We start from the raw sequence: 27,362 nt of genomic DNA, 5'->3' as shown, positions 1-27,362 counted from the left end.
TCTGGGATGTGAGCAGCCATGCACTTGAAGAGCTGTTCAGTCCACTAAGGAGATTATTGAAGGGGTGTTCTTCATATTTTAGGATGGTCCTCGACTTTGCTCTTGCTCTATTTTCTTGGTGGAAACCGTTTTTATTATGTATATAATCTGGATCTGGAAAGCAACATGTAATTAACCATAGATGTCAGATAAATGTAGTGGAGTACAAAGTACAGAATTTCCCTCTGAAATGTAGTGAAGCAGAAGAGACATAAAAGGGAAAACAGGTACCTAGAAATTGTACTTATAACAGTAGTTGAGTAAAAAATGGACTTTATACAGTGAGTATAAGCTTAATACTTTAAAATGTGGTATCACAGTGTTACTATTTCATTATATATTATATACTCTGTATATAATCATTGCACAATGTATACTAATTATTTTGTATTTATCTCACTCCTCCCATTTTATTACACACTATGTGATTACTGTACAATGTATAATAACAACCTTTTCAATTTTACTGTTTAACTATTTTATTTTATTCTATTGTTGTGTATGATGTGCGCTTGACGGTGCTGTTGTGAATCTTAAATTTCCCTCGGGATTAATAAAGTATTTCTTATTCCTATTCTTACATCATGCAGACGACTGCAGTTGGGGGGAAAAAAAACTTGTTCCTGGTTATTTTGGTGTATCTGAGGCGATCCAACAGCACCATCTATCGGCGGAAACTAGTCCCTGCTGCTCCGTGCCACCCTGACACACCACCGCTGCAAAACACAGCGCAGGCCGGGCGACTCACTGTCTCTGAATAAGGACGAGGAAGACCAACAAGATGTCTGACATGGAAGACGATTTCATGTGCGACGATGAAGAAGACTACGACCTGGTATTCGCATCTGAAATTATTGAGCTTCCTTGAACATTTTAACCGTTTGTTAAAAACACCAGAGGTGCCGACAGCACGGGCGAGCTAATGTTAGCTGTTTAGTTAGCTTGTTGGCTAATAGCAAGCCTGGAGCTGACAGCGGATGACTTAACGTTAGCTCCGATACATAACGCCAGTTTTAGCAGCCGTACAGCCGGCTAATATTAATAAACAATAACTATGCTGGATAGCTAACTAAGGGTCTATGCATTGCGTTGTCACTGGGGTTTAATTCCAGCTATTAAAAGCCAACCACACGGCTAGTTAGCAAGCTATGGCTAACGTTAGCCGAGGCTCATAAATGCAGAATAATATTGAGAGACAGTCTGCTATTCACAGCCTTGCGTTTGGGCTATTGTTTTGTTAGCAAACGTGGTGACCTATTAATGACGTCTAATTCATCACCACTGGGTTTTGTGATTTGAACTTTGACATGCACATGTGTTTAAACTTAGGAATACTCAGAAGACAGCAATTCAGAGCCAAATGTGGACCTGGAGAACCAGTACTACAACTCCAAAGCATTGAAGGAGGATGATCCCAAAGCAGCACTCAGCAGTTTCCAGAAGGTGGAGTGGTACTCCATAAAAATGGTGTCTGTTGTCTGCATCTCTGCATAAGTTACTAATTCACTACCACTTCTTGTTTTTTTATTGTTATTGTGTGTTTAGGTATTGGAACTAGAAGGAGAGAAAGGAGAATGGGGATTCAAAGCACTGAAACAGATGATAAAAATCAACTTCAAGCTGGTATGCAATATAACGCTGACCAAAATATGTTTACTCATATCCCATCAGTCATGAATTCTTCATAAGTGGTTTTATGTGTGTCTCAACTCTGCAGACGAACTTTCCAGAGATGATGAACAGATATAAGCAGCTGCTTACATACATCAGAAGTGCTGTCACCAGGAACTACTCAGAGAAGTCCATCAACTCCATCCTGGACTACATCTCTACCTCCAAACAGGTATGGATAGATAATACGAGACAGGAAAACACATGTTGTGTTCTCGGAATTTGCAGTACTGGGTGTTTTAAATCTGTCTTACTGAAACGCCTTTCTTGTGTTAATAGATGGACTTGCTCCAAGAGTTCTACGAAACCACATTGGAGGCTTTGAAAGATGCAAAAAATGACAGACTATGGTTTAAAACTAACACAAAGGTATACAAAGGTTATTCTCTAATTCCAGGTAGTCTTACTTCATCATTTCTCCGTAAAGTGGGTGCTTGAAAATGCTTTTTTTCCCTCTCTGTAGTTGGGGAAGCTGTACCTAGAGAGAGAAGAGTATGGGAAACTGCAGAAGATCCTCAGACAACTTCACCAGTCATGTCAGGTAATTAAACTCATCTTTAATCTCTTTTTTTTTTGGTCTGATTATGTATTTTCCTTGGCTTGACACATAAAAATAGAGCTAGTTCTTTGGAGATCTCACACGAAGTGTGTTAATAGCAAGTGATAATCGGTAAATAGTATCAATTTCCCAGAATATCAGACTCTTGAACCAAAGCAGTGCTCTCCTAAACGTGTAGCTGCTGCTTTAATGATATAGATAGGTGATTAAAATGGCATAGATTGACATGATGGCACTAATTGGATGTTTTATCTTTCTATCAATAACAGACAGATGATGGAGAAGATGATCTGAAGAAAGGCACGCAGCTGTTGGAGATCTATGCTCTAGAAATACAGATGTACACGGCACAAAAAAACAACAAGAAATTGAAAGCCCTGTATGAGCAGTCACTTCATATTAAGTCTGCAATTCCTCACCCGCTTATAATGGGTGTGATCCGAGGTAAGACAGGTTTTATATCCCTTCATTCATACAAGAGATATTTACCTAACGACTATCACACTGTGTACTGACAAAGCTTTTTGATGAATGACCTGTGCTTGTTTGGTCCTGACCAGAGTGTGGTGGGAAAATGCATCTGAGAGAGGGTGAGTTTGAGAAAGCTCACACAGATTTCTTTGAGGCCTTTAAAAATTATGATGAGTCTGGAAGCCCGAGAAGGACAACATGCCTGAAGTACCTGGTCCTGGCCAACATGCTGATGAAGTCAGGAATCAACCCCTTTGATTCTCAAGAGGTGTGGAAGTAATACTTTGAAACATTTACTTTTAAATACTGTGCATATACTCAATTTAAGAATATGAAAAATCAGAGAGTAAAACATAAACTAGCATAGTTGCCACATGAGTTTGTGATTAAGTTCTGCTAGAATGTGTTTAATCAGAATGATTTGCTGAAGTATTTTGTGGTTATTGTACTTGTACAGTGAAAATGTACTTAAGTCTTTGAAGCACGCTTAACTTCTCATATTTTTTCCAAGGCCAAACCATACAAAAATGACCCGGAGATCCTAGCAATGACAAATTTAGTAAGGTAAGCATGCATTTATGTTAATAGCAAAATGCTCTTCTTTGTTTACAGCACAAGTCTTGCTGTTGTAGTGTTGGCCATTATTACTGTGTGTGATAACATTTTACTTACCTATTTTATTCCTGAGATCTACATTATCTTGGCAGCCACAGCTTTACTAAGGAGTACAAATGGGCAAACATTAGACAATCCTGCTACTTGTAGTTGTTTAACCCAAAAAAGGAAACACTTGAAATGTTGTACTTTGGTTAAGCACTTTATTGTACCCTTTCAAATTCCAAATAATAGACTAAGATAATTATGGTTGAACTGAGGACTTCACTGTCTGATCACTAAATGGCTGTTTTAAGGCTGTATCTGACAGAGTCACTGCAGGCGCAAAGCCATCGACTCCATCACTTAACATAAATATGTTCTTATGGGGAGAGTGCAACTAATAAAGGAGAAGAAAGCAGAGGATGAGATTGGCTACTATTGTCACCAGTTCCTAACACCTATTATGTACAGTATGATAATAGATTCCCCAGAGTATCTGTGTAGAGCCGCAACGATTCGTTTAATCAATTAATCATAAAATTAACTGGCAACTATTTTAATCATCATTTTAGTTATTTTTTCAGTAAAAATACCAAGCATTTGCTGGTTGCAGCTTTTCAAATGATTGAATTTGATGCTTTTATTTTCATACATGGCAGTAAACTGAATATCTTTTGCTTTTGGACTGTTGGTCAGAAAATAACCTTTACATCCATCCACAATAAGTCCGTTAGGAAAATGTTATTGTAACAAACAGAAATGATGGCCAGGACTATTAAAATGGACACTTTACTGCTATTAATGAAAAATGTTCCCATAATGTATTGAATGGGTCGTTATCATTTGGGCCAAGATGCCTTTACTGTGTAACCTTGGGTGTGTATGTTTCAGCTGTATTTCTCATTCCTCGTCCCAATTGCTTTCTAGTTCTAACAGTTTGGTATGAGCAGCATCTTTATACTTAGTATAAAGTTCAGTATCTTTCATGTCTTGTATCGTTTCCTCTTAATACAAATTGATACATTATCAGAAATTAATAATGTCATGTATACCAGTTTCCAAAGCAGTGCTCTGTCTACATTAGTGTATATTTTATAGTATTCATATAAAGTATGGAATATGACTATTGTCTTCCCCAAGCCTTTAGTTGTCTTGTGCTTCCTTGTTTGCTCTACTTTGTCCTTATGTTGTATAAATAACAAGCACTGTCTGTAATTGGTCGGGTTCCATGCATATATTTAAAATTCATGTTGCATAAACAAGAAACCGAGAACGCACACCCAAAAGTTGTTGTAAGAATAGTGTTTACATAAAAGTCTTAATATTTTGGAATGTGTTTGACAGTTATCAGGATGAGAAGTTTAGTGTGGGTCATTTTGACACAATGTATAGATCATAATAACACTGACTGTTTTTCCTTCCAGCGCCTACCAGAACAATGACATCACTGAATTTGAGAAAATCTTGAAAACCAATCACAGTAACATAATGGACGACCCCTTCATTAGGGAGCACATAGAGGGTGAGTGGTGAACGTGACTTGGGTCTACATGTGTTATGAATGTCGCTGGAAAAACACTGTCTTGTCTAAAAAGTGTAGCTATAATAATGTGGTGTTTTGTGTTGCAGAGCTCCTGCGGAACATTAGAACTCAAGTACTTATCAAACTCATCAAACCGTACACAAGAATACACATCCCTTTCATTTCAAAGGTAAGAACATGTGATTTTAAAAATAATGTCCTGTACTCTGAATTTACCTGTTGCTTTTTCCTCTTTCTATTTTTTTTGTTTTTAATTATCAATTGTTCTGCATTGAAAGCCAATCTATCATATCAACAAAGAAAATATATTGGTATTAAAAGGTATAATTGGGGGGGGGGGGACGCACAAATAGATATTTCACATTCATGCCTCAGTATTTTTTTCATTCAATACATTTTTTCCTGTAATTCATTTTTGTATTAGTGTTCTTCTAAATTGTTATTATTTTTTTTATGGTAATGTTTTTGCTTTATCACCAAGTTTTCCTCTGTAATTTTAGTAACAGCTGTGGTGCTTTGGGCAGTAATTCTAGTTTTGTCCCATATCTGTTTTAAAGTTAAGGATCTAGTGTAAAAAATGTTTTTAATCACTATATAATCACTTCTTCTTAAGCATCTGGACTACACTTGAGTTTTAGATAACATTAAGGCTAAATTACAGTCTTTATTTTGATTTAACATTTTCTCATGCTGTGGTGGTGCACCACTGCTAAAGGAATACAGAGGAAACACTGCAGGGCATAATCGAGGGTAGATCTTACTGTAAATGACAGTAACGAGTAAAGAAGAAGAGCTACAAAGGCATTTTTAATATGAGGAAGTAATAGTGGTATTTTCTCATGTCACAAGCTGTATTTCTCGGTACAGAACACCTGTCACATTCATTACAAATTCTTGTACATAGATGGTATCTGTTTATGCTTTATCAAATCAGTTCTCTGTATGTATGTATGTATTTATTCTTAGTTTATATACTTGCCTGACAGATTTTCTCCACAGGTCTTTTGCCACATGTCTAACACGATATTTACCCATTGACCTGCTTTGCATCCTTTAATGTTAAATCATACTAGTTGGCATACTTCTTTACAGCTGTAAAGATGAATATTGTCTTTTTTACACTGTGTTTCAGGAGCTGAACATTGACGTGTGTGATGTGGAGAGTTTGCTGGTACAGTGCATCTTGGATAAGTAAGTGTCATCCTCATGTGGTTGAGGGAAAAAATAGTTCCCTTCCTGTATATTGTCATAGTTCCTCATAGTTTGCATGCTTTGACCCTTGAGAGAATCGGGCGGAATGAATCGTCAGTTTCAGTTAGTAAGAAACTAAACTTGTACGTAATTGATTGTCATATGTGCTATTTACAGCTTCACATCCAAACTGTACTGGTTCTCTGATGGAAATGATCTTATGTTTACAGCCAAACCAACAATAAACTCATCTCACTTACAAGTGGTGTGTGTGTATCCAAAGCCTGATATATCATATTCCTCTGTGCGGTAGACCTCCACTGTTGTCCAAAAACTATTAAAAACACATAAATGAGCCACACAAGTCAAGAGGTTGTGTTATGTAGCACAACAAGCTAACGAAGCTCTGTAAACAGAACCATGTTTCTAAGGAAACTATGGTAGGAACGAAGGAACATATAACCCAGTGTGTCTCACTGAGGTGTTTTTAATAGTTTTTGGACAACGGAGCTCTATGGAACAGGAAGACAACATATCAGACTTTGGATACACACACAATTCTAGTAAGTAGGATTAATTCATTGTTAGTTTGGACACATTAGATTTGTAGACAATAAGAGAAATATAGAATATTGCCAGCTCTATCTTTTAACTACAAAAAATAGTACTCTAGAAACATTTTGAAGCTCTACTGTAAAAGCTAGAGTAGTAGAGTACAGAAGTAGTAGAGGCATTAATGCACTGACTTCTTAGTCAGTGTGATGTCCCAGATTTGAGTTATTTTTATACTGCAACTTGTTCAGCTTCTCTGCTCACTTTCTGTTTCTCTCTCAGCACAATCCACGGCCGAATTGACCAAGTCAACCAGCTACTAGAACTGGATTACCAGAAGAGAGGAGGGGCTCGCTACACAGCTTTAGACAAATGGACAAATCAGCTGAACTCTCTCAACCAAGCCATTGTTAGTAAGCTCACATGATGGCATGTAAAATCAAGAGACAAGGAAAATGGCATGTTTGAATACATCCATAAAGTATGCTACTGTGCTTCTTCAAGTATATCGTCTGAGACAAGAGACCCAGCACAGGTTTTGAGAATGCCACCAATTTCAAGAAGACTCCAAGAACGCGGAGAACGTGTTCAAAGTGTGTTGTTTGTCCTGATGAGAGGAAATCACTGACACTTATTTTTGTTTTTCATGTTCCTGATTGGCAGATCCTTCCATGTGCAACACACAAATGCTTCAGTTGTTTAAAAAAAAAAAAAAAAAAGCCCAAATGTGTATGAAAACGTGTACACAGTATTTTAATGTATACTGTTGGTAATAAAAACAGATTGCTCTCAGCACCAAAAGGATTCAGCTGCCTTTGACTAGCTACAAAGTGTGAACTGTGTGACGGGCTAAACCTGGAATTTAATCGAGTTAAAGTCGAATAAAGTGTTTTTAACTGTCATAAATGAGACATAGAGACATCTTTCTTTGGCTTTTTTTTTTTTTCAAACTTTATTTATGGTAACGTAATCCATTTCATCACAGTCCAAATGTTAATCATTGTGAATTGAAATTCTAATGAAGTCTTGCTACAGGAAATACCAAATAGACGGACAATGACAATAAAATATAATGATAAAAGTAGCATAAAAAGATATATTAAAATAAATAAAAGCAATTCTATATGGTTTCAAAAATGTGACTATTATAATTATACATATTCTCTGTTTTGAAGAGATTAAAAAAGTTCAAAAAATATGAAATGAAGGAACAGCAATTTCTTTGAAAAAGATGTTTGTGAATAAAAAATGTACTCAATCATCACATTAACAAAGTCAATTTCAGGGTATTTACATTTTAAATATAATGTTCAAGTTTGAAATTATGTTCATGATAGAAATTACAACTTAAATCTGACAACAAAGTTACAATTGGAAAAAAAGATGAGTGATTCATTTTCATTTTTACAGCTACAGTACAGCTAGCATCCACATCAGCAAAACATGAAACAAAAACAGTGGGGTTTATGTTATGTAGGATATTTAAACGTACTTCTCTCAATCACTTTTTTTAAATACAAAACTTTTTTCAACAAAAAATTTGTACACATTAAGTCAGGCACAAGTGCACAAAACAATACAGCAGTGCTGGTAACAGAAAATTGTTTATAAATATTTAAATAAGTGATGAAAACAAAATAAATGAGAGACAAATATTTAAAATAGGTTGAAAATTAGAAGAATAATAAAACAGACATCAGAAAAGAGCAATTTGACTTCAGGGGGTTTTATCAAATACATTTCTGTAATATTCTAAGAACTTGTTGCTTCTTTTGTTGTTCATTATTTTACACTGAAATAATTTTCTCTCAATCAGTTTTTCTTCTTCTTCTGCTTTATTGACATAAAAAACATTTACATTTTCCTCTTCCACAAAGTGATCATATACAGAATTACAAAATATTCATCTTACGGTTTGCAGAAGAAAAATAAAAGACGAAAACCAACTCTGAGCTAGGGGGAGATATAGTTCATATGAAGATTTTAAACAAAAAACAGACATTCATAGTTTTTATAGCCTGTGGATTAGATGAAAATCGAATTGAGTCAATGTAGTTTGACCTCCTTTGTGAAAACCAAAAGTTCTGCTTTTTACCTGTTTTACTTTGCTTTTATGAATATGAAATTTAGCTAATAAATTAAAAGATTTGTAATATATAGCTGGTAATTCAATTTAGAGTTATTTTCCAGTATTCCAAACTCTCTCAATCACTCTTTCCCCATCACTTTATTTATAGAAAGCATCACTTATAACATGAGTGACGTTAAGACAATAACAGAAAACAATTAGGCATCATAAAGAAATAAAGTTATCATAAAGGACATGACTTTACTTTCAGTTTGTTGATACAGTCAACATGGTAACAGGACAAAGGGTAAAAGTAATAAAATAGAAAAATAACAGAGATGGTGGGCAATAAAATCAGATTTCTTAAAAAAAAAAAAATCTTGGAGCATACTAACAGTGTGCATATTTCCCATTGTTTATAAGTTGGACAGACTCAAAATACTTTTTAAATCCATTCATGAAAAGTTCAAACGATGGGCAAAATCTTAGGAACTTGGGTTTATGGATGTGAAATTTTCCCAGTACAATGACTAAATTGACAGTCAAAACTTCTGGTTTTGTTTTTATATTATAGGATTACATCCTTGGCTTCCAGCTTAAGTGAATGGTTGGTTTGAGTTTGTTTTATTTTTTTTCCAGAATCCTGATTGTACTGACCTTCTAAAAACAGATGTTTAGTTGTTATTCATTTTTACAAAATTCACATTTGAGACGCTCTCAGTCACTCTTATGATTTGATAGAGATTTGTTACTCATACTGTAATAGTAACAAATTATATATTTAAGAGTAAAACAGTGAGTAATGTTAGTTGTATTGAAAACATGATAATTTAAATCAGAACAAAATGTTATTGTTATTTTACAGTGAAAGAATAAATTAATAGATGTTTCATCAGCATGTCCACAAAAGGAACAAACATCTACATATCTGGAGATCATAGACTTCACTGGATAGATTTTATGTAAAAGTTTGAAATTAACTTATTTGACTTGGTTAGGAATACAACATTTATTTCTTCCAAATGTGAGTTTCAATAAAACTTTCCTCTCAGGGTGATTTTGTTTTAAAATTCTGATGAATATGTTTATTATTACATTTCTTGTCATATATGTTAATGCCATTCAAAAGTAATGCAGATAGAGCATCTTGGGTGTATCCTCCACCAAAATATAAGTGACTCTTAATAAAATGGATTAATCCAGAAGGAATGGCTTTGATTACGGAGTTGTGTTCTTTAAAAGGAAAATGGAAAATTGTGTCTGGTTATTAGTTGTTAAAAACAGACAAAATGTGCCAATGTGACTGAAAAGTGCCATACAATTTTTTTCTTCTTCCTCCTCCTCCTTCTTCTTCTTCTTCCTCTCCCATAAGAAAGTTTTATGAGGAGAAAAATTGTGGATGAAGCATAACTTCTAGGCAAGAAGTGATTGCTGATAACACTAGATTAGTAATTACATGTTAAAATACAAGAGAGAGCACCAATTTTATCAAGAATATGGTTGGGGATGACCTCATGACGTACTGCATTTTCCAGTCAGTTAAAAGAAAACGCTTTTCTGGTCCTCTGGGGCTTCCGTTCCAGGTGACTCCTATTTCCACACTGACAGCGTTTTGCTTCGCTCTGCCAAAGCTACGAGCCAGTCTGCAGAGAGCGCAGCTAGCTGACGCAGAAGTGAAGGGTCCAGTAAGTAGGAATTGGGTGTGAGTCACACTAAAGCCTTCAGTGATTATTATTATTTACAATGAAGAAGTTAAAAAGGCCAACATCCTGACGTCCACACTGTGGTCAATGACGCTCTGTTGCGGCTTCGGTGACTGACATGGACGCAAATGACAATAAGGTAGCGTTTATTTTAACATTATGTGCTTTTTGTCGGGGTCTTAGCCTGTGGTAGAGGGGATATAGCGTTAGTTTTGTGCTACCGAGGCCCCAAAAACGGAGTCTTGTTAACGCTATTAAAAAGCCACTGCTCAGTTATCTTAATTTAAAAAATAGCTGTGTTGCTTCACGGCCACTTAAATGAGCTATTTTGGGGTCATTGTACATATTTACAGCACGATAGCTTTAGGTATTTTAGTCACAGGCAAGGGAAACAGTTATCTCATTTGGCTAGTAAGCTAACAGAGCTAACGGTAATCGCAGCTCAATACAGAAGATAGCAGATAATGTATTTCTTGTCATCTGTCGCAATGGATATGTAGTCAGTCGTTTCATTAATTAACCGATATATCTTTTGGTGACATGCTTTTATCATATATTCCTGCGCGTTAAGCCCAGAAAGAAAGGCTATGTTAATCTTAGCTCGGCTAGCTGGCTAAAGCTAAACATCTCAGCTGTCACTTGACGGCGCTTGTCAAATTTAATCAGGGCGACAGATACAAGCTAGCAGTATTTTTCTTTTTGAAATAACATGGTTTGGAAAAAGCGCACTTCAGAAAGAAAGTTTCCGTCAGGCAGGAATGTGTACAGGACAGTGGTGTTGTTGTCAGGAGAGGCGGAGAGGTTTCGGTGATCGTCTGGTTCTTCTGCATGTATGACATTCCTCTGACGCTGTTTGCTATGCAGAAAGTTTAGTCTGGTTGCGTTTGGTGAACCAACGTGTATTGTTCTTACCTTTTTAGACCTTTACCTTTTTTATTTCATTGAACGATGATGTTTTCTGGCTGACGTCAACATGGGGCTCCTCTTCGGGCCAAATGTGTCAAAATGATTCCATGACAGGATCTGAAAGTGTGAACTATCTGTGCTGTGATCTTCATTAGATCTGTCCTCTTAATCTCTTAAAAGCTTTAAAGGATAGATTCACAGTTTTTCAAAGCTGTCTTAAATCAACAATCAGGTGCCCAAATTAATATTGAAATAGGTTTTTCTTGCTGTAATCATCCCTCCTGTTCATACTGGCATTTACAAAATCCCTTTATGCACTTATGCTTCAATGCAAAAATCTACAAGCCTCTTTTTGTACAAAAATGTTTTAAAAAGTTTATCTGAAGCTAATTTGAAGCTACAGTCATCCAAATTGGTCAAATCAAGTAGATATCTTTCAGTGTTACAGTCTTTTTAGCACCAAAGTCACTCTTTTTGTTATTATACTTACACCGCAGCTCAATAGGGAAACACTGTTTGAGGAAACACAAAGGGGGGATTTTGTGCTAAAAAGCTGGTAAATGTGACAGATATCCGCTTGATATGACTAACTCAGAAACCTCAGATAAACTGCAGATAAACTGCATTTTTATACAAAATGACTGTGTGGACACATAGTGGATTTTGGCCCCCATCACTCACATTGAAAGCACATTTGAAGATGATCTTTTACTAGCCAGTTTGAACAGGAGGAATGATTACAGCAAGGAAAACCTTTTTCAGTGTTTATGTAGGCACCCGCCACTTATTTTAAGGCATACTTGGAAAAACTGTGAACCTAGCTTTAATGCTTTAATGCATATGGCCTGCTTCTCTCTACACAGTCCACCCTGCATTCAGTGCTGAAACAGATGCTGTCTGGTAGTGTTTGAAAGCAACTGGTGTGAGAATAAATGCTTGCACAAACAAAGGCTTGTGAGATCAGTAGCCCCCCCAGTCTAATCACTACTAGCTCTGTCATCCCCAACAGATACACATCTGGGTCTGACCTCACTGCAAATTTCACAATCACAGCTATTCTCACTCACCCTCTCACTAAAGAAAACACACAGATACACAAAGACACACATGGGTGAATCAAGGGATAGATCCTCTGACCACTCTGGCTTCCTACACACCTTTTTTTAAATAGTTGGATATCTACACTCGTGTTCAGAATTCAAGATTCACCACTGATGCACTCCTCCGTGCTGTGGCTTGCTATATAATTAGCTTATCCTGTGGTACTGTCCCTACTTTATCCTCTGAAACTTAATCCTATAACAACCCTCCATCAGTTATATGGCACCATCATATAGGTTTAGACCTACCACTCCTAAACCCTTGCAGCCATATCAGTCTGAGCATTAAGGTGCTATCACCCTTTGGGGCTTCCTGAGTTTCAAAATCTTTATGACAGCAGTTTGGTCTGTTTTTACTGAACAGGCTTCATCTGCTACAACTCTGTTTAGATAGGATGGGACCTATAGATTACCAAAGGAAAAGTGAGAAAACCACCCACAGTCAGTGTTCGTGGGAGACAATAGCTGTCTGTATGACATCCACTGGCCGCACTGATACTCTATTCATGCATCCCGACCACTGTTTCAGAGAATTGAGGGAGCCTCTTTGTACTCTGAACCCTATCAACTCTCGTCATCCTTTGCAAAATACCAGATTATTTTTAATGGGGCCTCTTGGGACAAATCTGCCACCTTGGGTTACACCAGTGTCATTTCGATGTGAAAGATGCTTGCAGTCAGCAGTGAAAAAAGACAATGAAGGACAGGACCAGAATGGGAAAGTTATCTTATTTTGTCAGTTAGAGAAAACATTTTTGGGGTTTCGCAACAAATCTGCTAATTTCCATTATTTCACTCATTAAACTTAGCAGGGTTGCAATGAGTCTTTGACATGTAAACTGAAATAATATGTTTAGTAACAGGGTTTGTCAGTTGCTCATTTTCAGGAAGATTCCTTGATGGCTTACCTCTGACAAGCATGACAACAAACTTGATATTATGTTTATAGGGCTTTAAAATGGAGATCATTACATTTTTCCTTAACTTACTCTTTTATGTGTGTACTACAATGTAGAAAGCATTTTTCTGTTGGTATTTACTTGCAGTATACAGCACATACATTAAACAATGGCGTGTTTCCTCATTAGATCTGCACTCTTAATTTATTAAGGAGATACGTTGGCTTGTCTGTCATTTGGTGTCATCATTTGAGGCTGTGTCTCCAGTTTTCCACAGAACAAGTGTCCCCAGTGGCAGCGAGAGCTTGGACGCCAGCCTCCCAATGCCCCAGACCTCTGATCTTTGGCCTTTCTGTGGTCTGTTGTATGATTTCCTACAGCACAACAGCCTGACTGTTGGCTTGGTGTGTTTGGGCCATAAATCTGGACACCTATAAAACCAATTGGACTAGAAGAAGGCCTCAAGTGTATCGTGCCATTGGCTGCTATAAATACGTGATAGTTTTGACGGAATTGAATGATTTATATAACTTGTATGTATGTTTATCTTTTGGTAAGTTGTACACAGGAAATGGGCGTTTGCCAGAGTGCAACAAAGCTCTATGCTGCCTGCAAATTATGGCAACAGTGGTGCTTAAGGGTCCTTTTCTGAGTTTTGTATAACCATTATGATGTATGATATTTCTTAATTGATGTATTAATGTAAAATATTGTACAATATTGTAGAGAGTTTGGTGTCATCTTTGTCCCTGTAAGTCAAAGGCTTTGAGGGAGCATTTTGGGCCTCATATTGGCTTTGAGATACATAGGTGGTCCTGGCTTACCTGAATGAAGACCGCATTAAAAATAAGCTGTCCAGTGTCTTTATTCCTCACCTCTGTTTATCCAGCTGCAGTTGTTATAGTCACATAAGAAATTGACTCTCAAAAATTGCTGGAGTCCATCTTTGACGTGTTGTGTACTTTGCCTGGATCCTCTGGGAGTAGTGTGTTACATCATCTTTGAACTAAAAATGGTTTTATATCCTTGTGTTAAGGCCTGAAACCTTTTTATTGATGCTGGTAGTCATTCAAGACTGTAAACCAACTGGAACAGTCTGAAGAAATACAGTGCTTAGCTTTGATTGCCACTAAACAAATAAGATGTTGGTTAGTCTGCTAGTGTACAGCTGATGACTCCCTCTATGAGACACTTATATATATATATATATATATAATTTATATAACAACAATAAAATAATGTTATCTATTGTGCTGTGTAAATTCAACAAATTTGGAGAGGGCAAATACTGGACTTCATAAAACAGAAACGGAGAATATGGTTACTGACTTTGCCAACTGTACTTGAGCAATTTGAGGAATAGGTCTATACACTTAGGCATAGACCTATTCCTCTGTCAAATGCACCACTTAGTCATTAATTGGCTGTCGTTGCTCACACAGTGTGACAGTAATGGCTTTTCATTTGTCCTTGTGCAGGATGTGAAGCTTTCAGCCGAAGTGGAACCATTCATCCCACAGAAGAAAGGTCTAGAAGGATCCCTAGTCAGCATGAGTCTTTCTGGAGAGGCGGGTGGCGGAGGAGGAGGGGGCGGAGGTATAGGAGGAGGTGGTGGAGGGGTGGAAACCACTCCCATACCAAGCTACCTCATCACCTGCTACCCTTTCGTCCAGGAGAACCAACCCAACAGGTACTGTTACTCTGTCACAGCAGGGGAGATTAGGAATATGTGAGGTGGGCCTACTCACTTCAACCCAACTTCACTCTGATTTAACGGCACCAGTGGTTTTGGTTCAGGATAATTATGGATGCTGCCAATGCTGTCAACTTTGGCAGAAATATTGCCATTCTCTGTGACATTGTGGGAAGTCTGTTGTCCCCGTTTTGAACTGCCCAAGAACAATCTGGACCTTTCTATTTTCAGAATAACTAATTCATTCCACTGTTTACTACAATAAGGAGAAGAGAACACCATGTCCCTGATGTTGTGCTTCACAAAAGAGCTCAAGATCAGATCCTTTTAAACAATGTATTGAGTTAAAGCCATTAGACCGCTCCGTAGTTTAAGACTGCTTAATTATGAATGGAAACCTCCCAAGAGTTCCAGAGTTTACATGGAACCACAATCTATGTTGCCAGTGACTCTTTCTTTGTCCAGAGTGATCTGCTGTATCCTGCACACATCCGCTCCTTTGTTTCCTTCCCCCCTATTTGAATGCAAGGAAATGCCCGCTATAGAAAGCTGGCTGTGAAAATGTCATCTGGATCTTTATCAACATTTCTGCATACAATTTACACACCCTCTAACAAACCAACCATCATGCACATCACTGTGGCATCATGGACATTAACCCAGGCATCACCTCTTTCCTCAGCTCTATTCCCATTCAACATCGCTGCCTGTTTATATTAACAGTTAATGTTTTTGGATAAAGGAAACTAAGTCCAAAGGAAATTTTCAGTGTTGTAATAAATTAAGATTGTCTTAGTCACATGCATCCGATCTGAGGTCTTTTAATAGCGACTAATAGAACTGTAATATAAATATGATTACAAATATGTTTACAATATCATTATAATAGCATAATTTCAGACAGTGTGGTCAGTCAGACTCTGTATTCTGTCTCTGTGATATCTGAAGGATTCACAGGCTTTTTGGAGGAGCCAGCAGAATGGTGGAGCTGTTGGCTCTGTGTTCTGATTTTAAATACATTTCTGATCAGTCACTGATGTAAACGGACCTGCTATACTGATGGTAGCTAGCTGAGTCTTGCTGATGAATAATATGGAAAGTGAAACCAACTTTAACTCAGTACAGACAGTATTAGGTAAAATGTGTGCCCAGCTGGTGATTCTCAAACTAACTTCACTCTGCTGTTTAACTGGTGGCACTGTCTGCTCTCCTTTTGTAAATTTGTAAAAACTTCCTTTTTCAGGATGTTGTGACATACCGCTCTGATTACCGCAATGCAAATGTAAAATCTCATGACTGGTCAATAATTGTCATCTGAGTTGAATCAAGTCCTGACACGAGTCATCTCACGGTCAATATGGTTAATAGATGATGGAGTATGTTGTGTGTAGTGCCTATGCTCTTTTTCTCTGAAGGCTACATTAACAAACCATTTCCACATGGCTGACGTTGTTCCATGTTTGAAACCTGCTCCTTCACAGTGGAGCCTGCAGCAATGTTACCTTCTCTTTCAGGGAAGTTATAACTATGTGCTGTATGCAATCATAATGTTACAATACAGTAAATATTGTAATATGACACATTTTGATCATTAAGATTTATACAGTATTAAGAATGATATACTGTATAATGGTCACCTCCACTGAGAGAGGAGAGGAAGGTCTTTCTGTAAATGTTGCAGTAGGACATTTTGAGCTGGATTTGAATGGTCTCTCTGAATCCCCAGCTGCCACAAAATACTGAAAGTACAGTTTTTGACCGACCAGCATTTCCAAAGCCTTTTCAAAACTGAAATAGATGTGATAAATACTTTGATGTTTGTGATTTTTTCAGATGAAAGAGGTAGACTTTCAGAAGTCAGTGAATGTGTTACCTCTCTTTTGCTTTACAGACAACATCCTATGTATAATGGAGGGGAGCTGCGCTGGCAGCAGCCTAACCCTAGCCCTGGTGGTCCGTACCTGGCCTACCCCATCTTGTCTTCCCCCCAGCCTCCTGTCTCCAATGACTATGCTTACTACCAGATTATGCCTACTCCATGCCCACCTGTGATGGGCTTTTACCAGCCCTTCCCTGGCACTTATGCAGGGCCTGTGCAGGCTGGGGTGGTCAACCCTGTCTCAGCTGATGTCGGTGAAAGGCCACTGCCTCTGGGGCCAACATATGGGATGGCCAGTCAGCGGGGGAGAGGCATGGTCCGACCTAATGTTCTCCCAAAGGTACAGAGGGTCAAAAGTCTTACTGTGATACTCTCACACTGGTGTTCTATATTATTTGTATCACTAAAAAGTGTCACCCTTCTTCCACAATCTATATAGTGAGCATGCCATGCCTGTTCTTTGTTTTTGTTTTGTTTTTTTTCTCCTACAGCAACAGTTGGGGGTTTGCCAGCCTCCAAGGGGTCGCCGACCTCCAACCAGGAGTGTTGCTGTGCAGAAGGAGGTGTGCACCATGGGGCCTGATGGTAGAACCAAGACAGTCATGCTGGTAGATGCAGCTCAGCAGACTGGTAAGAATACTGCAGCAATTGTGAAGAAACATTTAAGTCTTGCAGGGTGTATAGAGAAGAAAATAACCTATTGAACAAAAAGTCTGCAAACCAAAGATAAGAAGCCTGTAGCATTTGGGAAATTCTCAGTTTGAATTTACAGTTAAGTGTGTTGTCAAAGTCGGTGATGTTCTTCAGTCCCGAGGCTCAGAACATTCCAGACTGGCTGCTCATAAAAACCAGAATCTTTCCTATCAGTGAGGAAGTGGGACACAATTCCAGTAAGAGCAGTGTCTGGTCTTACAGGTTGATGGTGAAGATGCTCATGCTTAACTTCTGAAAGAAAAGGAATGCAGATTTTCCAGTTGGAGCGCTTAACATGTGTGCAACTCAGGATGTAACCAATGATATCTCTGTTCTTGAGAAAGTTGATGAGCCAGTGTAAATAGTTTGGCTACCAATAATTGTGATTATGTCACATGAAAAATGTCATACTGTCAACTCAAAGTAAGGTTGGTCCAAGTTTGTGTTCAATGAGTCTCCACTGAATCCTCTGCAGTATTTATAGTCCTTTGTAATTAACACTTGTACGTTGACGGTGGTACAACTTCATTCTGCTTCATAACACTAAGCAACCAGTTCATTTCAGGTCTAAGTTACTCCCATCGTGTTCTCAGATTTTCCAGGTGAGGTGTCAGGGCGGTGTGTGGCTGAGCGGGCTAGTCCCCTGCTATGGAAGAACCGAACAAAGAGAAGACGAGCGTCCCATCCAGCTGAAAACTACAATGAGCAGGGCGCCAGTGAGGCAGATATAGACAGTGACAGTGGCTACTGTAGCCCCAAACACAACCAGGCAGCAGGAGTGACACAACGAACAGCCGAGACTGCAGCAGCATCCACGGTATGTTGGCTACTTGCCATCAGATCCAGATGTAACACTCATGACTTCGAGTGACTGTAGAGTTTTTTTAACTTATGACTAGGGAAAGTCGTAGTTCAGAAAATGCTTCCTTTTATTCTGATTTAGTGCTGCTCTGTGCAGCCCCTCTGGTGCTGTCAAGGCAGAGGCTTGAAACTCAACATTTGAAGCATAAAATAAGATAACTGTGCAGATAGCAAGCCAGGAAGTAGGAAGGTGAATGTTATACATTATGGAGTTAATATTTTGCCGTGACACAGGTAGTGCTTTATTTGTTTTATGGCTGAGCACTGTTCCAAAAAAAATAAAGAAATTTAAATGGATAGATTTGATGGATCATTAACATTTTCTTCTTTTGATTTTGCAAAACTAGCAAATGTAATTTTTTCTGCAATAGTTGCATAGCAGGTCCCCAAGCAGAACCCCAAGGAATGCTGTACTGCAATACATAATTTTAAATGCATGTGATTGCAGGTATGAATTTTGGAGCAAAATGGGGTTACAAATTGTGAAACCGCACCTGAACTGTAGCTGAATTAATTTACAAGTGTAGTGCATTTTTAAATCAGACAATGAACACTTGTCTTGTCTATCATACAGAAGTGCTAATATATTCTGGTCATGGAGGTTTTTTGCAGTAACAATGGTAGAGGTCATTGAAAACCCAGAAAGAAGAACCAAAACATTTCACAACATACACAACTCCACTCATGTAGCATTATTGCAAGTGGAGAAGGTGCACTATAGTCCTTAAATTACCTTTGTCCTCTGTTAGAATATTGAACAAATACTACTGTATATATCTGAACTTGTTTTTTTTCTCTCTCCCCTTTCCATATTTTCCTGTCCTGTATAGGGAGTAGAGGCTGGTGTCATGACAGGTAAGTTTAATGCAACACTTTTTTGAACAAGGTTTTAGAAATCCTTCCTCTCCTTCACATCCTCACATTGTTCTTCAGTATTTGTTATGCATCCTGTATACAATACATGACAAAAGATTTTTCCTTTACCTGAGAATTATTGTCTTTTTTATTCACTAGCAGGTACCTGGGTAAATGTAGCCTCTCAGGGTACCCAGAAGTCCTGGGGGGACAGGAACGGCCAGTTCCACAGAGCAGACCAGAGGAAGAATCCCGAACAGAGAAACTTCTCACAGGTGCAGTAGATCCCACTGGTGTAGACACTGAGTCAGGCGGGTAACTTGTGTATTAAGTTATAAGCACTGTCCTGTAAGTCTCTCTCAACCTTACTGAGCAGCAGATGGGGGGCGGCATCAGTGTAAATCTTTATTGTAACTATTGAGAAAAGAGCCTACATGTGGATACTGGTGTGGTAGAGGGTACAAAAATCCACAGACAACAGATAAGCATTAGTGTACTAAAAACTGTATACAGTGGTATCAGCAGAATTAATAGCCAGGTGAGCAGGAAAGTAGAGGAATTAGACAGTTGGTGTCAACATGTTCTTATCCTAATTTTGACTTCACAAAAAGAGGGATGTGCAATATTACCATCCCTATTTGATATAAATGAAGTCAGTTGGACTTCGCCTTTTCAAGCACAGGACTGAAACTCGTCACCATGCACATCAGTTGTTAGTCACACATTGTCAATAAACAATTTATTAGTCATGGGGTGATTTATAAGTCACCCATCAATGCAGAAACTTTTATGACAGAAAAAAAAAGATAAGATGCAGAGTCACTCATGCTGTCTGTGTGAATTTGCTTTGCTTGCCTCCTATCCTACCATGTTTCCCTCAGTTGAGAATATGTGCACAAATACACAAAAGGTAAAAAACATATTGAATACCAAAGGTATCCTGTCTCACTTAAGTGTTATCTGGCAATCTCTGCCTTTCAGGATTTCCACAGTGGCTATCCAGGGCGTGTGCTGCCCAATCAATCAGAACAAAGACTACAGCCAGCAGTGGTCACTGGCACTGAGCTCACCCCAGAGCCCCTCTACTTTGAGGTGAGAGAAGGAATAAATTCACATAGCAGCACTGTTACCATCACAGAGTTAATTTGTTGTGCTAAAAAGTCTTCCACATGTTTGTCAGGATGAAGAGGAGTTCCCTGATCTAGCCACTGGGGGGGCTGCCCAACGCAGCGCCAAATCAGAATCTATTCCAGCCCAGACGCATACGCAACCCAAACTCCCCAAAAACCTGGTAAGAGAAAGTGCTTTGTTAGACAACGTTTCTGGAGGGTCTGTGTAATGACTGACTGTTTTCAGAGCTAAATTTTGTGTCTCTACATTCACCACAGCTGGATAACCTACCAGAAAACTCCCCCATCAACATTGTGCAGACACCCATCCCTATTACCACCTCTGTTCCCAAAAGGGCCAAGAGCCAGAGGAAGAAGGCTCTGGCTGCTGCCTTGGCCACTGCACAGGAGTACTCTGAAATCAGCATGGAACAGCAGAAATTACAGGTATAAACTGTAATATGTTGCTGGTCATTTGGGTTGGGTTCAGACTGAACAGTTTGAATATTGCAGCTTGTTCACACATTTTTTTACCTTCATCATTTCTGATCCCCACCACTGCTTGGACCCCATTTAGCATTCTGATCTTCAGTAGGATTTGACTTGTTCGTGACCTTGTTCTGTCTTTTCTTTCCTCACCTGACAGGAGGCACTCACCAAAGCAGCAGGGAAGAAGAGCAAAACCCCTGTCGAGCTCGACCTGGGAGACATGCTGGCAGCTTTGGAGAAACATCAGCAGGCTATGAAGGCCAGACAACTCACCAATACCAAACCACTGTCCTTTACAGGTATACATGTGAGAATTTTCAAAAAAAAGTTACAATAGCCATCAGTAAATAACACTATTGGGTTTAAGCAGAGGGTTGATTCAACTCAATACTCATTTTTGAGGCTATAGTATGCAGTGTTGTTAGAAAATAATGATGATAAGTTTCTTTCATTCATATAAATGCTGGTCTACTCGTAGACTTGTTAACAGTGACTGACAGTAGTCACTGCCTGAATTGTTGCCTCCATTGTGTCAAAGCCTATTAAGTCTCAACACAACTCAAACATTATAAGCCCCCTGTGAACATAAATGAACACATATTCACATTCTGCCTGTATGGTGATGTTGTTGTACTTCTCTCCAGTTGGAACAACTACTCCATTCCACAGTTCAGCCTCGACCAACTTGCCGTCCATGTTGAAGGGTCATCAGCAGCCATACTCAGGCCCACATAATGCCCTGGATTCCACTGCACCTCGTGTCAAGAGAGGGAAGGAGAGAGAGATCCCTAAAGTCAAACGACCAACGGCCCTTAAGAAGGTAAGTGATTTAAGGTTGAAGTTAATGAGTTATGAGTGGTGGGAGGAAGACATCATTTAGCGTATATTAAAAACTGGTAAAAGCAATGGAGATCATTCAACCATGGAGGTACACTGCAGTTCTCTTTAAGTGCCCTTGTTTTTCACATTTTTGTTCTGTGTTTCTATAGATTATCTTGAAGGAGCGTGAAGGGAAGAAAGGGAAGACGAGTGTAGAACAAGAGTCTTCAGGCCAAGAGGAGCATGGGGAGCACGGGGATGAGTGTCTACATTTTACTGATGATCTTGCACGAGAGCCTGCCTCCCAAGAAGGTGAGGGCAATTCATTATTAAGAGGTGAAAACATTTCAGAAGTCCCCATATTTTTAATCTATGATCCAGTTTCTAATTGTTATCTCTGGTCTGCTGTTTGTACCACAGAGAACGGTCTGAGTATGCCCAGTGATGCATCCCTCTCCCCGGCCAGTCAGAACTCTCCATACAGCATCACCCCGGTATCCCAGGGTTCTCCCGCCAGCTCCGGTATTGGGAGTCCCATGGCTTCAAATGCCATCACAAAAATCCACAGCCGACGTTTCAGAGAGTAAGTCCACGCTCTTTGACCAGGGTAGACCTTTTGTAGGAATCCCTGGAATTGGCATGTCTAAGAAATGCATGATGTGGTAACAAAAAATCATTAGCAAAGCAAATATTTGTTCCACCCAAAAATCACAGAGCCTTGGCTGTGAGACATGTACTCAGAAAGTTAACGGGTGTTTTTAAGGGCGGCACTGTACAATAAAGAATTGTAGAGTATGGCACAGACGCCTGGCACATTGTCCCTTCTCAGCAAAAATGTATGCCAGTGCCACAAACACGGCTTTGTCCTTCTGTGCCCTCTGCTGTAGGCCTTTTGTCCCAGCCCACCCTTCTCTAACAGATTTTTCATTTAAAGCCTCCAAAAGGCCTCTGTAGCCGAGCTCCTCCTCTCAGCTCTGACCACCAGGACACTCGTTCCTCAGACCACACTACGTCGACCTTTTGGCTAAACCCCTAAGCTGCTGGGAGTATGCATGGTCTCTGATGGGTCTGTTTTTCAGGCTTATCCATATTTAGAAAATCGAGTGAGTCATTTTGAACGAGGACAACAAAGACTAAAGCCTTTTCGAGGCTGCAACGAAGCATTATTTTCGTCATCAACTAATCTGCGGATCGTTTTCTTGATTCATTGTAAATTGACAATTTCTTAAAGTTGATGTCATCAGATTGCTTCTTTTGTCGGACCAACAATTCAAAACCCTAAAGATATTCAATTAATGATCACACAAGACAAACAACAAATCATCACAAGAAAAGCTTGCATTTAGGAGCTCCAACTAGCAAGCATTTTACAACATTATTTGTGCCAGTTAACACTAATGGTTTTTGTTTGGTGGTCACCCAAAATATAAAAACATGCATTTCTGAACATCTGTAACCTCCATTATTTTTTTTTTCTCCTCCTGCAGGTACTGTAACCAAGTGCTGAGCAAGGAGATCGACGAGAGCGTGACCCTCTTGTTACAGGAGCTGGTTCGCTTCCAGGAGCGGGTTTACCAGAAGGATCCCACCAAGGCCAAGTCCAAACGCCGCCTGGTCATGGGTCTCCGAGAGGTCACTAAGCACATGAAACTGCATAAGATAAAGTGTGTCATCATCTCTCCCAACTGTGAGAAGATCCAGGCCAAAGGTAAATTTCAAGACTGTCACCAACATCAGTCCGTATTTGATGAAATTTATGGGGATCATAGCTTCACTGTAGATACCAAGCAGAAAAAACAACAAGTTATTAGATGTAATGTCTGTACTTTATGTTCTTTCATTTTTGTTCGAATTTTATACATTTGAGTCACTAATTCCTTACTCTGTTGCAGGTGGTTTGGATGAAGCTTTATACAATGTAATAGCCATGGCTAGGGAGCAGGAGATCCCGTTTGTGTTTGCCTTGGGCAGAAAAGCTCTGGGACGCTGCGTTAACAAATTAGTGCCTGTTAGTGTGGTTGGCATCTTCAACTTCTCTGGTGCCGAGGTAAGACAGTCCTATCTTGATTGTTACAAATTACTATTAATACTTCATTAGCTATTTAGGGTGAATGAATGATTAAATAAAGTATAGACTGTATGTCAGTAGTTGTCAGTATAGAGCAGTAGAGACAGAAAACACTGGCTCATCTTTGTTTTTGTTCTTTTTTTGTTACCTCTCACTAACTCTGTTAAATCCCTCTGCCTCCTTTAGGGTCTGTTTAACCGACTAGTGTCTCTGACAGAAGAAGCTAGGAAAGCCTACAAGGACATGGTTTCAGCTCTGGAGCAGGAGCAGGCCGAGGAGGCTCTGAAAAACGACAAGAAAGTCCCACACCATATGGGACACTCCCGAAACCACTCCGCTGCCTCTGCCATCTCCTTTTGCTCTGTCTTCTCTGAGCCTATCTCAGAGGTCAATGAAAAGGAGTACGGTAAGCTCCCTTGTTTCTGGTTCTCTGCTTTTCATCTTTGTTATATCTTTTTCTGGGGTATCTGTAATGTTACTTAGATAAGAAATTTATTAATTCCTTCAGAGACCAACTGGAGGAGTATGGTGGAGACTTCAGATGCCCTGGAGCCTGTAGAGGCTGAACCGAGCCGCCCTGCACCTTCCACAGCCCCCCAGAAAGACAGTGAGGCCACCGTCAGCACCGCCCCACCTAGCTCCACTGCTCCCCAGCCCAGGTTGGGGGTAGTGACACAGGCTAACGGAGAGAAAGACGAGGTCCGTGTTGACGACCGGCTGGAGCTGGCCTCTCAGCAGAGCACAGAGACGGGCTCATTGGATGGGAGCTGTAGGGGCCCGCTGAACTCCTCCATCACCTCCACAACCTCCACCTTAGTGCCCGGGATGTTGGAAGAGGCAGAGGAGGAGGAAGAGGAGGAGGAGGACTACACTCCTGAACCTATATCTGTGGAGGTGCCCACCCTCAGCAGCCGCATCGAATCCTGGGTGTCAAAGACCCTGGAGAACCTGCAGCTGGGAAAGAGCCAGGACAGTACAGAAGAGGAGGAGGAGGAGGAGGAAGAAGATGAAGATGAAGAAGAGGAGAGAGGGCAGAGTGAGGAAGAGGAGGGCCTCGATTCAGCGGACATCACAGAGACGAGGGTGGAGAGCAAAGAGCAGGTGGAGGCCAAGAAGGTCACAGGTTGATGTCCTCTTCCTCCCTCTGTGTTCTTACTCATTCCCTCTGTCCTCTGTTTCTCTCATACATCCCTCTTCATAGGAACCAGCAGCCTTTCTCCCTTTGTCTCTAACCCCTGACACCAGACATAATCTCAGGTATCCAACCAACTGGCCAACACTCACACACAGACCAGTAATATTTTACAGAGAAACTGACCAACTTGCAAATACACAGGGTCGCAGACCAAACGACGACTAACATAGTCTGTAGAATAGTAACCGACACCAACCCCTCGCCAATAAACAAACAAACATTCATCTTGTAATTTAAAAGGATGCCCTCACCTCTTCGGCCCATAACCTGCTACACTTGAATACAGAGGAATGTTTTTGATATTCCTCCTCCGAGGCTGAACTCTCTTAGAGTCAGGGACGTTTCTGGGAGCGAGTGTTGAGCGTTTAAAAAAAAAAAATAGAGAACTGCGGTCTGTTGCTCACAGAGGAAGAAGGTTGGAACCTTTCAGCTCCCATCTTACTTCATACAGAGCTCAGACGGTTTACAGCTCTGCGAATATTTGTGTGCTTGTGTGTGTTTTTACAGGCACATAGTTTGCATTTATTTTGCTGTGTTCATTAGCTTTATCTTTGTACATAATGTGTTCATGTGTGTGCTTTCTTTAACCTCACCGAGGGAAGGAGAGACATGCATTTCAGTTTAGTTTTACTCACAGAATATAACAGTGTCAGGGGTTCTGTCTTTCTTACCAAAACCACTCCTACCCATCAGTCTTCAGAGTGTTTTTTTTAATGTTCAAATAACAACCTGTCCCATTCTGTATTCAGATAATTAAAATGACTTAACTTCTAAGAAGCAAAACAAGCTTTGTGTATATAACCTGTCTAGGTGGTTCTGCTATGTAATAGTTTGTCATATTGATCTTGCCTTGTGTGAAACTATTTGGGGTTATTTTCCTCTGACAGGAATTGTCTTGAGTTCCCAGATGCTGTGTGTGTTTCATAAAAAGTGCACCTGTTTTGTTCTCTCTGGTGGTGTTTGTTCTCTGATGGTCTGTCTACTAAAGGGGGGCTCTCAAGCTGTCTCTAACAAGGCTGGGTAATGACCTAATACCATTTTTAGAAGCCTATTTATCATCAACACTGAGCCCTTTTTTAAGTATTTTCATCCAAATAGCTATTTTGCAAGGGTTTTGTTAAATGAGCTGTTGAAAACAGACCTTAGTAGTAAAGTTAGTGGCTAAATTGGAGAGCATTTAAGCCTTTCTGAGTAGTTTACAACATTGTGAAAGAATCCACAAACTGTTTTCAGTCGGTTTTTTTACCAGAGTTGACTCTATTGTCTTAAAACTTGCCACTTAAATCAAAGTAACCGATAGACAAACAGGTGTTTACTGGTAGTCATTAAGTTTCACAATGCCCAATGACCAAAAAATATTAACTGAAATGAATCCTTGTAGCGGTTTTCCAGATTTTATGTAGGCATTCAGCTACAACTGCCAGTCTAAAGTCAGTCCACCACAGCAGAGGAGCTCCCTCATCGGGGCAGAGTCACCACTCAAGTCAAACAATTCGTCACAAATACATATTAATGATAACTCCTTGTAAATACAAGTGTACAAAAGAGATTTTGATTTTGCATTGTATTAAAAAAAATACAATCACCCTGTTCTTAAAGCCATTTGATAGTTTTTAACATTTTATCAGTTGGAATCCAATTTGATAACGGTATTTGATAGTGAATCATGGTGAGATTTCAGCCAGTTAATGGTGATGCAGCGTGTTAATGCAGTATGTCGGGCTGTATGCAATGTGAAGCCCTGTGATGGGAGATGACAGTGTACTGAATATCATACTCTGGATTATGAAAGTATTTCTGGTTTGATAAAAGGTACGCTGTATGTAGGCTTTGTGTTGCTATCACTTCCATCAAAGTGTTTGAAGTATGTTCGTTGACAGCAAGTGTGTTTTTTGCACTATGTAAATACAGTACTGGTAAAGGTCTTGTAACTAATGTGAACAAAAAAGCAAAACAAAACAAAACAACAAAAAAAAAACGGTTCAATGAAGTACTTTTTTCAGCGTGTTCCTTGTCTTTATATGGATATTTAAGACTGTCTCCTTCAGACTGTACATCACTAGCAACATTGTTAGAGGCTGTTTCTCATAATCCTGTTATCACCCTTAAACTATATGGACTGATGATTAACATCATTAAAATGTTGTTTAAGTAAATAATTTGACTGATGTCTCCTCTTTTATCAAATGTCCATTTCATCAACATGTACGCAGTTAAAATTGCAGGAGGGCTGAAACAAGTAGTTGATTAATCATTTTACAGAAAATGAATCTGCTATTACTTTGAGTAATCATTTTAGGGAGTTTTCAAGAAAAAATACCACATACTAAGGTTAAGGCTTTGATGCTTTTCTTTGTCATACTGTATATGATAGTAAGCAACAAGCAATTTAAATAAGTCAC

The 27,362-nt window shown here is 39.3% G+C and overlaps 2 protein-coding genes across 3 annotated transcripts; both read left to right on the top strand.

Annotated features, from left to right (window-relative positions):
- The first annotated feature begins 692 nt into the window (after positions 1-692).
- On the top strand, positions 693-7,534 carry cops2 (COP9 signalosome subunit 2). The gene is made up of 13 exons (XM_042399119.1): positions 693-874; positions 1,369-1,482; positions 1,585-1,662; positions 1,757-1,882; positions 1,990-2,079; positions 2,174-2,251; positions 2,539-2,713; positions 2,830-3,008; positions 3,252-3,304; positions 4,762-4,859; positions 4,967-5,049; positions 6,013-6,071; positions 6,906-7,534. The coding sequence occupies exons 1-13, from the start codon at positions 821-823 to the stop codon at positions 7,048-7,050; spliced, it is 1,332 nt and encodes a 443-aa protein (XP_042255053.1). The 5' UTR covers positions 693-820; the 3' UTR covers positions 7,051-7,534.
- Positions 7,535-10,215: 2,681 nt separating this feature from the next.
- secisbp2l (SECIS binding protein 2-like) lies at positions 10,216-26,927 on the top strand. 2 transcript variants are annotated; one of them, XM_042398995.1, is made up of 18 exons: positions 10,216-10,533; positions 14,778-14,989; positions 16,884-17,211; positions 17,363-17,501; positions 18,158-18,381; positions 19,256-19,280; positions 19,443-19,555; positions 20,262-20,372; positions 20,461-20,571; positions 20,669-20,836; positions 21,036-21,177; positions 21,523-21,698; positions 21,868-22,009; positions 22,118-22,280; positions 23,185-23,405; positions 23,590-23,744; positions 23,952-24,171; positions 24,274-26,927. In XM_042398995.1, the coding sequence occupies exons 1-18, from the start codon at positions 10,513-10,515 to the stop codon at positions 24,891-24,893; spliced, it is 3,291 nt and encodes a 1,096-aa protein (XP_042254929.1). In that variant the 5' UTR covers positions 10,216-10,512; the 3' UTR covers positions 24,894-26,927. The 2 variants fall into 2 exon arrangements, with proteins under 2 accessions (XP_042254929.1, XP_042254841.1); XM_042398907.1 differs by having other exon boundaries at positions 10,218-10,533; positions 19,440-19,555.
- Positions 26,928-27,362: the final 435 nt, after the last annotated feature.

Source organism: Thunnus maccoyii, chromosome 1 (assembly GCF_910596095.1).
Source record: "Thunnus maccoyii chromosome 1, fThuMac1.1, whole genome shotgun sequence".
Classification (NCBI taxonomy): Eukaryota; Metazoa; Chordata; class Actinopteri; order Scombriformes; family Scombridae; genus Thunnus; species Thunnus maccoyii.
Note: the sequence above shows the minus strand (reverse complement) of the source record. Positions and strands in the feature narration are given on the sequence as shown.